General features: G+C 42.7%; 1 protein-coding gene across 2 annotated transcripts in view; it reads right to left on the bottom strand.

The window, feature by feature from the left end:
• The window catches only part of lhfpl4a (LHFPL tetraspan subfamily member 4a), a 200,708-nt gene that overhangs the window by 34,754 nt on the left and 152,595 nt on the right, over positions 1-13,359 (bottom strand). For both annotated transcript variants that reach the window (XM_055648100.1, XM_055648099.1), the window contains exon 3: positions 8,176-8,192. In XM_055648100.1, the coding sequence (XP_055504075.1) occupies positions 8,176-8,192 (17 nt within the window). The remainder of the gene's footprint in view (positions 1-8,175; positions 8,193-13,359) is intronic.

Here is a 13,359-nt window from a genome sequence, read left to right as displayed (position 1 = left end):
AGTCGGTAAGTTTCAATGAGGTCCCCCCCATCCTAAACTCCAGCGAGTACAGGCCCAGTGCCGTCAAATGTGATAAAATCCGGGCTTATCTGATGTCTACTGATGGCAGTACACCTTTGCTCAGCTTTGTTTAGCACGTTTTTGTCTATCACTGCCTTAAAAATATTCAACTTTACATCCAACACACAATGAGGAGGAGAGTTCCAAAGAACTACATCGCTCAGAGAAAATGTCCCCTAAGAATAGGTGGAATTCTTTAATGAGAGGGTGAAGAATCTGTGGAATTGATTGCCACAGAAGGCTGTGGGTGGGCTGAAATTCTGGGGAGGGGGGGATGAGGTGGATGGGGGGGGGGGCTGTCCCCCCCATGTGTTGAGAGGTGGGCGACAACCTCCCCCCCCCATGTTTTGTGAAACATGTTGCAGCAAAACCGAAGCCTCTGAAGTCGAGTCGCAGCCGCAACGTCACCACGGCCTCCGATGTCAGCCAGCTCCTAGAATCTCACAGCCCGGGACTGGCTGCAGTTCCCAGGTTCCAAAAGTGAATTGAAAAAAAATATGCCTGTGGGCCGGATGATTTCGGGTTACGGGCCGGATTCGGCCCGTGGGCCGTAGGTTGCCGACCCCTGTCCTAGATGTTAGGCCTCGTTGTGTCCCCTCCCCCCCCCCCCCCCCCCCCCCCCCCCCCCCCCCCCCCCCCCATGTTTTAAAAGCGATTTCCGCCCCTGGCGCCAAGTCACTGGGTATTCTTATGACGGAGATTGATAGATTATTATAGGACGGGTGTCAGGGATTATGGGGAGATGCCAGGAGAATGGGGTTGAGAGGGAAAGATAGATCAGCCATGATTGAATGGCGGAGTAGACAATGGGCCAAATGGCCTAATTCTGATCCTATAACCTTTGAAATTATAAACTGATATTTGTTTTAGATCAATGACTCTTTGTTTTACAAACAGTGACGTTGCTTCCAGAGACAGTACAGTACACCCACTGGTGGAATCATACTTTCCTCATTCTGTCTCTTAAGGCCCTATATGTATCAATCAAATCCTTTCTTGCTCTTCTAAACTTCAGTAGATACAAGGCCAGCCGGACCAATAATACACTCACCAGCACAGCACAGTGGCTCAGCGGCAGAGCTGCTGTCTCGCAGCGCCAGTGACCGAGGTTCGATCCCGACCTCAGGTGCTGTCTGCGTGGAGTTTGTATGTTCTCCCTGTGACCATGTGGGTTTTCTCCGGGTGCTCGGGTTTTCTCCAACATCCCAAAGACGTGTGGGATTGTAGGTTAATTAGCTTCTGCAAATTCCCCCGAGTGTATAGGATGCGAAAGTGGGATAATATTAAACTATTGTACGGGTAATTAATGGTCAGTACACTCAGTGGGCCGAAGGGCCTGTTTCAACGCCGTATCTCCAAACTAAACTAAAATCCCTCTGTTCCCGGTTTGGTTGGGCATATCGTCTCTAAACTTCCAAACACGAGCATCCTTCTTTAAGTAAGCAGATCAATACTGCACATAGTTCACCAGAGGCAATCACACCAATGCCTGACTTAACTAAAGTACAACCTTCCTACTTTTCCATTCCATTCATTCACAATAAACAAAAACATTCTGTTAACTTTTCTACTTATTTATAAAACCCGCTTCATAGCCTTGCGAGGATCATGTACGAGGGTGAAAGATGTGTATTTCTGAGTCTACAATCTCATTAATTAATTGTTAATTCTTTCTGTCAAAACAGACCATTTTTTCCACATAATATTCCATTGCCAGATCTTTGTCCACTTAATTAATCGTAATATTCTATTGTGGCCTCTTTATGTCCTTTCACAGTTTACTCTGCTCCTTATCTTGGTGTCATCAGCAAATGTAACAACCATACATTTGATGCATTCATTCCGTGTTATAGTTTCTATGTTCAAGTGTCCTACAGCATGGAAGCAGGCCCGTCGTCCTTGCCGACACACATGCCCCATCTAAGGTGGTTCCATTTGCCCACGTTTGGCCTATATCCCTCTAAACAGCAATCACCATCTAAGACGGGCAATTTTAAAGCAGTGTTACAAGATCAAGGCTCAGCCAAGTGTCAAAGGAAAAAATCAGAGAAATTAACCCTACGCTGAGTGTTCTCTACCAAAGGATGGCACGGTGGTGCAGCGGTAGAGTTACTGCCTTACAGCACCAGAGACTCAGGTTCTATCCCGACTATGGGTGCTGTCCGTACGGAGTTTGTACATTCTCCCAGTGACTGCGTGGGTTTTCTCCAGGTGCTCTGGTTTCCTCCCACTTTCCAAAGAAATACAGGTTTGTAGGTTAATTGGCTTTGGTAAAGATTGTAAATTGTCCCCAGTGTGTAGGATAGTGCTAGTGTACAGGGATCACTGGTCACCGCAGACTAGGTGAGACGAAGCGCCTCTTTCCGCATTGTATTTCTGATCGTAACTGAACTGAACTCATTAAAATACAGTATATGCATTGAACAATTTTAATAACAGTTCTAAAATGTTCCCTTTAGCAGATGTTAGCTAACTGGCCAGCAGTCTCCCGATTTCTGTTGCCTTCCCTTTTTCAGAAGGTGCATTTACTATTTTCCAATCGATGGTTGTAAATTTTCCTAAGCTCCCCCTTCCTTTCCAGTTCCCAATTACAGCAATTTCTCGGATGTTATTTATATTATTGACAAGCCAAAGGCTTCATGTTCTGCTATTACACTAGTTTGCAGACACCGTGATGTTGGTGACTACTTATCTTCTCTGCTAATGGAAAACGCCAGTGTTGGAAATTGGAACTGGCTGGTTTATTGGAAGTGAGCGATGGCTTAATTTCCTCAATATTTATGAAAAACCACCTTAATGTCCAAATAAGAGTTTTATTCATCAGTAATTCTTGCGTTTTTGAGGAAAACTGCAAAGCGATTTTATTTGACCTGCATCCCTGGTGATGTATTTTGCACATTTATTGGTGGGGTTATTCATGGAAGGAGGAAAGACCTTTATTGGCATGGAATTTTGCATTTTCTGCAGATTATTCTGATTTAGAAACTCTCACTGGTTTGAGGATAGGTTGCCTTGCATGATAAGGACAAATGAATGGCATTTCCAGGAACATCATTGAACCCTAACTGATCGTCCGATCAGCAGAGAAGATTATTGGCTGCAACCTTCCCTCCATTGATGAACTGTACACTGCAAGGGCCAGGAAGCGAGCGGGCAAGATCATCTCTGACCCCTCTCACCCTGCCCACAAACTCTTTGAATCACTTCCCTCTGTAAGGCGACTCCGGATTGTCAAAGCTGCCACAGCCAAACATAAAAACAGTTTTTATCCACAAGTAGTTGCTCTACTCAACAGCCAAAAATCTGTAGCCTCCCTTCGATCTGGTATTTTGTTGGTTCACATGCTTGATCAATGGTGTTTTATCATTAATGTTTTATTATTATTATTAATGTTTAGTGTTTTCTGAGTTATTCATAACTGTCATTGTATGTCATGTTGTTACTTGTGGGTGGTGCACCAAGGCAAATTCCTTGTATGTGAATACTTGGCCAATAAACGTACTTACTTACTTACTTACTTAACTCGTTGGGGTTAAGATGTTTTGGTTGGGAGCACTGTTCTGCTACAGTATTTCATGCCCCTGTCTAAATAATACAAGTGGCTGGAAAGTTAGGTGGGGTTGTTGCTGGGAGAAGTCATTCCTTAACGACAGTGTGACACAGTGGGGCAATAGAGCTGCTGCCTCACAGAGCCCGAAATACCAGGTTCGATCCTGACCTCGAATGCTGTCTGTGTAGAGTTTGTACGTTCTCCCTGTGATCACATGGGTTTTCTCCAGTTTCTTCCCACATTCCAAACAGGTGCAAGTTTGTAGGTTAATTGGCCTCTGTAAATTGCCCCCTAGTGTGTAGGATGTGATGTGGGATTGCATAGAACTAGTGTCTGGGTAGACAAAAGTGCTGGAGAAACTCAGCGGGTGCAGCAGCATCTAAGGAGTGAAGGAAATAGGCAACGTTTCGGCCCGAAACGTTGCCTATTTCCTTCGCTCCTTAGATGCTGCTGCACCCGCTGAGTTTCTCCAGCACTTTTGTCTACCTTCGATTTTCCAGCATCTGCAGTTCCTTCTGAAACACTAGTGTGGGTGAATGATCAGCAGTGTGAACTTGGTGGGTCAAAGGGCCTGTGTCCACGCTGTATCTCTAAACTAAACTAAACTCAACTCAACTATTTTACTGTTGGATCTCTGTTTGAATCTAACCATGATGAATGGGAAGAGTAGTGTATATTGATCTTTATCGATATAAAGCAAGGTCAGGGCGACACGGTGGCGCAGCGGTAGAGTTACTGCCTTACAACGAATGCATCGCCGGAGACCCGGGTTCGATCCCGACTACGGGTGCTGCCTGTACGGGGTTTGTAGGTTCTCCCTGTGACCTGTGAGGGTTTTCTCCGAGATCTTCGGTTTCCTCCCACACTCTAAAGACGTACAGGTATGTAGGTTAATTGGCTTGGTAAATGTAAAAATTGTCCCTGGTGTGTGTAGGATAGTGTTAATGTGCAGGGATCGCTGGTCGGCGCGGACACGGTGGGCCGAAGGACCTGTTTCCGCGCTGTACCTCTAAACTAAACTCAAACAAGTTTCTAAGAAGCATGAGGTCAACTTAATAAAACTGCAATTTATGCAACAAAAGCACTAAATTAATAATCTATAATATAACAAATGTAACCATGCAAATTGAATAGTCATACATGAAATAAGTGCTAGAGCAACCATAACCTGCAGGGCTGAATGTAAAGTCCATGAACACAATGGGCTGAATGGCCTCATTCTATGCCATGACTTTCCATGATTTTCTGAGTGCTTTTCTGAAACACAAGGGAGTGTGATTACGCTAAGGTTGGTGCTAGCTAAAACTGCCGGGACTGCACTTTCTCCCAGTGTGGATGCATGGAGCTAAATTGCACAAAATGTATAATTAACCCAGGGCCCACTACTTGCATGAGTTGTTGTGAATGTCAGGCATGTGCGTCAGAACCACTTGGCAATAATCTCACCATGAGCTATTTGTCATGCTGATGCAGAGAGCAGAGAAGGGGAATATCTTGGCTCATTGTTTGCTTGCATAAACAGTGCAAATGGGATTTTGCTTCAACAGAGGTTAGAGGAGAGAGTCACAAAATATGAATGCAGTCAATTGGCGAACATTCCCAACCTGCTTTATGGCTTCATGTGTGGAGTTAATGGCCGCATCGTAATTGCTCACCAGTTGAGATTTGATTTAGGTAAATCTCAATTCAAATCAAGTAATAACATTAAAATTCTTCAATCATTAACTACAGCTCGATAAACCTTGACTGATGGCACCACAGGATGTACAGTCCGTGTGTGAATGTCATCATGCGTCAGTGAAGTGGAACGTGTAGTGTGTTGATGTTAATGCCGGGAATCACTTCTAATGGACACAAAATGCTGGAGTAAGACTGCAGGACAGGCCGGCATCTCTGGAGAGAAGGAATGGGTGACGTTTCGGGTCGAGACCCTTCTTCACATAGAGATATGGAGACATAGAGATATGGAAGCGTAAGGTGTGAAAACAAGAGATCAAAGGGGACAAAGAACAAGGAACATGTAGAATGGGTCATTGTCAGCTGTGGGGAAGTTGACAACGAGGCATAAAATTGCTACTGATATCTGTATTGTCATGGAAAGAACAGCAGATGCTGGTTTAAATTGAAGATAGACACAAAATGCTGGAGTAACTCAGCGGGACATGCAGGATCTTGACCTGAAATGTCACCCATCCTTCTCTGCAGAGATGCTGCCTGTCCCACTGAGTTACTCCAGCATTTTGTGTCTACCTTCTGTATTGTCATAATATGTTTAGAATTCCCTGGTAAATAAATGTCACTAACAAAGGCATAATAGTCCCGAAGATCGACATAAAAAGTCTCAGCGGGTCAGACGGCATTGCTGGAGAAAAGGAATTAGGTGACGTTCGGGTCGAGACCCTTATTCACACCTCAGCATAATAGAGTCAATTGGTTTGCTTTGCTCATTTGGTATCATTATCAATATACACCAATGATTGGTTCCTTAAATCACATCTTAGCATGTCATGAAGTGCATGCAATTGATTTGCCTCTACGGTTATGAAGGGTGAGGGAGAAACACCCTTAGGGGTTAAATCCTATATTTGTATATTGGGAAGTTGAGAGGATATCTATACAGCTTATGAGAGAATGTGACACAAGGCCAAGCGTCAACAAAAATACAAATGAACAAATAAATTATAATGAAGTGATCTGTGCATATAAGATGTTTTAGTGTAATAAAAAGGAACAGCAGATGCTGGTTTATACCACAGAGACAAAATGTTGGAGTAATTCAGCGGGTCAAGCAGCATCTCTGGAGAACATGGATAGGTGACGTTTCGGGTCGGGACTGAAGAATGGTGCCGACACAAAAAGTCACCTATCCATTTGTCCAGAGATGCTGCCTGACCCCTGAGTTACTCCAGCATTTTGTATCTATCTAAGATATTTGCAATATGGCAGATTTTTGTGTTGGTTATGGGAGTAAGAGTTATAAAAGTATAATGCCTGTGGTCTGTGGTATCATTTAAGTTTAGATTACTGACATTTTGGGGAGTCCGAGTTTATCCATTATTCTCAGCACATTGTGTTAAAATTAAAATTCGGTACAGGTTTACATGGTGAGCTGAATCTGTCCTCTCCCAATCGTAGCTCCCTTCCCAACATCACACTGACAGATGGAAAATGGCTTTTAAAGGCCAGAATATTAGGTATCCCATGAATAGAGTCAGACACTGCTCTAGTCATGAAACTCATTCTACCCCACTAACTTAGCCACAAAACTACTCAGCTAATAATTTTGTACAAAGGGTTTTAACAATAAATGTTGAAAGAAGCTGCATCAACTGCAGGAAATTATTTATTTAAAAAAATCATTCTTAGTCAGACTCTTATGACACTGACAAGAGGGGTGTTGACATGTGGGGTTACACTTGAACTGACACAGATTCCACCACAGTAAGACTGTAAGACATGGGAGCAGAACTAGATCATTTGGTCCATCGAGCCTCTCCACTCCTCAAGAGAAAACAGTTAAATAACCAGTTTATTAACTGAGTAAGATCGTAATTTTAAAGTTAGAAGAAATATAATGATGTAATACGTAAAATGTTCCTACTAAACGGGCTAAATAAACAAGTGGATTCTGTGTTGTGCACCACATACTGTCGCCTTTTTCATTGTATACACATCTCTACACTAAATACATGAACGTCAAGCTATACAAATGTGATACATACAAAACACTGCGTTGCTTATATTTATATACAAGCAACAGCATTCTGTATAGTATATAGAATAGTATATATATATATTCTTAATATGTAGACCAGACTTTGCTGTTACTTTTTATAAGCATGGTATTGTTTTCTTGTCTTTAAACAATATGCTGCAGGTATTGTGTACTTGTGTAAAGGTTCCAAAAGATATTCAAGTTAGAATCCCTGTACATTCAAAATGCTGCATTTTATTCCCTTTGCTGTCAGTGAATTTCCAGCCTTATATATTATCACCTATTATCTACCCTCTTTTGTTTACGTAGTACCCAGTGTAGTAGGCTTTTTGTGTTGCTGGACAGTGAAAATAGTGCTTGCTGTGGATTCCCACAGCGAGTTCTTGATCTTTTCTGTGCTAAGAGATGGAAAGGCAAGAGAAGGGGAAATGCCTGAAGTAAATAAGCTGGTAGTTCACCCAAATGATCTATCACGCAGAGAGCTACTTTTGGCATGATAGGGAAGGTGTTCACCTGCCTACTGACTCTTTGAGAAACAATACCAAATATGGAGAGACAAAGATACCGGGATTGTTCAAAAGCAAACCAAAAATATACACAATGAATCTTGGGCCTATACTTGCTATAACAAAAAAAAACTTTGTAGTGATCATTCTAGAACGTGGTCTTTTCAAAAGACACTGATTTTTATATTTTAGCAACAGTTGTTCCCATTTTCAAAACCTGCTTGCATTAAACACAAAAGCCAGTTTTGTTCTTAACACGGTCATTTGGTGTTAAGTTGGTAGCCTGTATCTCACTGCTCTGTTCTCCAGACGAAATTACATGAAATAACATGGTTTCCACTTACCGCGGGACCGGTGAAATCTGAAAAACAACAGAAATTAAAAAAAGCAATAAATGTAATGTCCTCATAGAAACACAAAATAGAGCATCCCGACTTAACCCGACTCCCCTCTGCCCATCTCAGTCTTTTCAGTTGTGACTGAAATTGCAACCTTCCAGTTTCACTTCCATCACTGAAATGTATGAGAGGATGGGCCCAGTGTTAAATGGGACTGATGACTGCAGTCAGTCCAGATATCATTCCCTGGGCTGGATTAAACAACGTGATGGGCCAATTCATTTGCATCAGATAATTCAATTGTTCCTTTGGCCGCTCCAGTAGGCTTTAGAATTTAGAGTTCAGAGATACAGGCTCAGATTCAGAGAACAGGCCCTTTGGCCCACCAAGTACGTGCCGACCAGCGATCACCCCATACTCTAGCACTATCCTACACGTTAGGGACAATTTAAAATTTTACCGAAGCCAATTAACCTACAAACCTGTACATCTTTGAAGTGTGGGTGGAAACCAGAACATCACAGAAAAAAAACCCACGCGGTCACGGGAGGAACGTACAAACTCTGTAAAGATAGACCCGTTGACAGGATCGTTCCAATACTACCCCTTGGTGCAATCCCTGGGCCTGACCAGTGCAGTATTTCTGTCAATGAGTCAGTTGAGTTTGTGATCTGGGAGAGGGGGGTGGGAGAGGGGAGGGGTGTGTGTGTGGGGGGGGGGGGGGGGGGGGGGGGGGGGGGGGGGGGGGGGGGGGGGGGTGATAGTGGCAGACATAGTTGTCCCAGCAATGAAAAATAATTGGGCATATGTGAAGATTCGGACGGTATTGTAGGTTACAAATTAATTTCACAATCTATAAAAGATGACTTCCGATGTTTTTGCTCACTGGGTAGTAGGAATATGGGCAAACAATTGAAAGCCAGGATTATTTTAAAAAACTAGACTGTCAAAATAAAAATTTGTAACGATTTCTATTAATTGGGTTCAATATGGAAATTCAAAATCTGCAGCAAATTGTTTTCACTGCTGCAATCTGACACATTCGAGCTGTAAGGTGAAATGCTTTGTTTGTTCGGTCACGTCAACACTGTTAACACCATTTGTTATTTACAGCTAGCTCCTGTACCATTGGTCTTCTTTTAGTATTGTATTGCTAAGTTACATGTAATTGAAAAACTCAGTAAGCTGTCTGCCACAACTCGCTTTTGTTTATCTTCTAACAAAACCCCTCCATCTCCGTCCAACTCTGGGATAACTCGTCAAAAATGAGTTGTACAAAGAGATGAGCGCACAGCTAGAAATCTGGGGAGAAGTTAGTGAAAGGTCAGCTGCTGGTTAATTCTGGTAAAGATTTTCACCCAACACTGTATTTACTGTATTAGTACAGGTGTCTGAGGTTATGGGGAGAAGGCCGGAGAATGGGGTTAAGTGGGGAAGATAGATCAGCCATGATTGAATGTTGGCGTAGACTTGATGGACCAAATGGCCTAATTCTACTCCTACCACTTATGGCATGTAACTACTTTCAAAAGATTAATATATTATTCGAAGGTTGCTTGTTTCTTGTTTTTTTCTGTCTTCAATGCAGCACAGAACCAGGTAGATTTGGGAAAAATACTACCATGATTAAACATTTGCACAAAATTGGGCGGTAGGAAATCCTGGAGATAATCCTAGAAACGTGAGATTTGTGACAAAACAATTCTCATGGGAAGAAGTTGCTGGAAGTAGTTTAAAATAAAGAGATTTTGCAATATGTTTCTCTTCACGTCGTTCAGTAATAAATGGATCATTCATACTTAGTTTATTACCTTTATTGACATCATGGTGAATCATATTGCAATAATATCACTGTAAAATAAGTGTGGGGGCTGCAATTTTCTGGCAATTGTGATTACAATGTTCATTTGAAGTGCGGGTATTTGACAGGGGCAATAGTTTGATAAAATATGCATCAATGGCAGAAAATGACAATTAAAATGTATTAAAGGAAAATCAGGGAATATGAAAAACGGGATATTCTAAAGATAGGAGGGAACAAAAAAGAGTCTATAATGAGAACTTTTTGAAGCAGCTCTCCTCTTCAAGTGGCTGTATTCAAGTAGAAATTAAATCCATTGATAGGATAATGATTCCATTGCCCAGATCAGGCTCTGTTCACTAGAAGGAACTGAGGAAAGACAAAAGAAACTTACTAAAAGCCCTGTCCCACTGTACATGATCAGCCATGATCATATTGAATGGCAGTGCAGGCTCGAAGAGCAGAATGGTCTATTCCTGCACCTATTTTCTATGTTTCTATGTTTCTATGTACGAGTTCATTCAAGAGTTCTCCCGAGTTTGCCCTGATTCGAACTTGGAGATTTATGGTAATGGCCGCTCGCAGGTACTCTGGGCTCACGTGAACATTTTTCAACATGTTGAAAAATCTTCACGAGTCTTCCCGAGCTTACCGCGATTCCCGAGTACCTGCTGTTAGCGTTACGAGCCGCTATGCGACGTCCCCAAGCTCTGACATACCCGCTACATTACCCGTTACGAGCCACTATGCGCCGTCCCCAAGCTCTGACATACCCGCTACATTAATTCTATGTGCTTACCATGAGTTTGATTTATTTTAAAACTCGGGAGAGCTCTTGAATGAACTCGTACAGTGGGACAGGGCTTTAAAGTAAGTTGACTGCCGTTTGTTACTGCCAGACATCGCATTGGCAACCTCACCCGGCCTAGGCGCCACATTTTCAGGGGGAACTTCAGGGGGAATTTCAAGTGCACGCTCGTAATTTTGTCCGGACCAAAGGATGGTGCCGGACCACCCGTTGCTGGAAAGTCAGTCATGGACTTTGGGTTTTATTGGTGAAAGAGACATTCATATTCAGAGTAAAGAAGGAAATGATCAGAACAAATTTACCAATGGCTCACGCATCCTTTGCAGCAAGATGGACAGAAAATTATGGATAAAATTACTAAAAGTTCCTTTCGAAAAACAGCAGTTTTATTGTGAGATATCAGCAAAATTGCCAACATTTTGTGCCTTGTAAAGTTCTTTTTTGTGGCTTTCCATTTTATGTGACAAAGCTATGTCTAGGAGATATGTAAAAGAGCAACCAATATTCTTATCTAAGGAGGCCTATTGATTAATCACTGGCTTTATTTAGTCTTCGGAATGGAACTAGATAATGCTGGAATAAATATTACAGCGGAAGAGGTGGTGGCACATTGGAAGAATATGTCCATGTGATATAAGAAAATGACCATGCAAAATCACCAATACAGAAAGCTGAAGACGCCTTTTCATATTATCCAACGACACCAGTCACCTGAAGGATAGACACAAAAAGCTGGAGTCTCAGTGGACCAGGCAACATCTCTGGAGAAAAGGAATAGGTGATGTTTCGGGTCGAGGCCCTTCTTCAGACCGAGTCAGGGGAAAGGAAATCGAGAGATATTAATGGTGATATAGAGAGATATACCTGTTGAACAACTGAATGATCTGCAAAAAGGTAACGATGATCAAGAAACATCTATATCTCTCGTTTCCTTTTCTCCTGACTCTCAGTTTGAAGAAGGGTCTTTACTCTCCAGTGATGCTGCCTGACCCGCTGAGTTACTCCAGGTTTTTTTGTCTAGCTTCAGTTTAAATCAGCATCTGCAGTTTCTTCCTACGCATTTTGTCAGCTACCTGAAAGAGATCACTTGAGATCATCAGCTCTTCTAGCTGCTCCCAATGTCCATCCTACACGTTGCAAAGAAGATCCCAATATCTAGTCCTTGCCTTTGCTTCATTAACTGCTCCTCCTGCACTTTAGTGCCCACAGCCCACACTTATTTAGAGTGGTGCTTTCCTTTCCTACAAAACCTCCTCTCAGCTACTTCCTGCTAAGACTGAAAACCATTAAACAAATCATGGATCCCAGATGACTGTGTGACTCAGAAGCAAGCCCATTCAGCCCATCCTATCCATACTATCTGAAATAGAGCCATCTAATCTAATCCCACTTCCCAGTACTCCGTCGACAACACTACAGGTCACAGTTCTGCAAGTACACAATGAGTACTTGTAAAATAAGGCATCAACTTGGAAAGACACTTTTTGGTCTGCTCAAAGCTTGTTGGCCTTCCAGCAGATTGAGATATCTGTCTGGGAATGTCCCAACTGGCCCGTTCAAGACTGCAGGAGCACGTTTTGAGGGATTCGCTGAGGCTTGGTGCAGCCAATGCCAAGACTCTGCGAGGGAGGACCACAGTCTAGGGTCCTTCCGCTGCTGGACATTGAGGTGCAGAGTCCGGTGGGGGACACCCCTCAAATAAGGTAAAGGATATCACACCAGGGGCCACAAGGGTACCAAGGGTGTGTTGCTTAAAGATACTTGTGAACAATACTGCCTTTAGATCTTACTTTAGAGAAACAATGCAGAAACAGGCCCGTCTGCCCAAGTCCGCGCCGACCAGTGATCGCCACATACACTACTTCTACCCTACACACTAGGGTCAATTTACAGAAGCCAATTAACCTACAAAACTGTACGTCCTTGGAATGTGGGAGGAAATTATAGCACCCGGAGAAAACCCACGTTGTCACAGGGAAAACATACATATTCCATACAGACAGCGCCTGGAGTCAGGATCGAACCTGGGTCTGCGACCCTGTAAGGCAGCAACTCTACCACTGTGCTGACCTGTGTATGACTGAGTCTGACGCTAATTAATGTATCGACACTGAGAATGTTTGAAGAGTTTTTGCACCGTTTTTGTTTTGTTTATTTTTTTAAAATCTAAATAAATTTTATTTTTTGGAAATAAAACAAATTGTTAATTCAGGCATGGGTTTTAGACTCTACTGATTTTTCAGGCAGTGAGCTCCAGACCCTAAACATTGTCTAGATGATAAAATATTTCCTTGTCTCCCCTCTGATCTTATACCGATTAATTTAAACCAAATGCCACTTTGTTTTTAAACCTTCTGCTAAGTCCTTCACTCAGCCCTCCCTCCCACCATACAACCAGTCCACTACTCCATAGTAAATTGCCACAATCTATCCAATCTTTCCCAGTGCTAACATTTTCCAGTTGTCAACATCTGTCAACAAGTTTCTCCATACTTTCCCCATACTTCAGTTGTAGAGTATGACTCGAGTCATCAAGCCAAACAGCATGGAAACAGGCCCTTCACCCCAACTTGCCCAAACC

The sequence above is a fragment of the Leucoraja erinacea genome, chromosome 16 (assembly GCF_028641065.1).
Source record: "Leucoraja erinacea ecotype New England chromosome 16, Leri_hhj_1, whole genome shotgun sequence".
In the NCBI taxonomy this organism is placed as follows: Eukaryota; Metazoa; Chordata; class Chondrichthyes; order Rajiformes; family Rajidae; genus Leucoraja; species Leucoraja erinaceus.
Note: the sequence above shows the minus strand (reverse complement) of the source record. Positions and strands in the feature narration are given on the sequence as shown.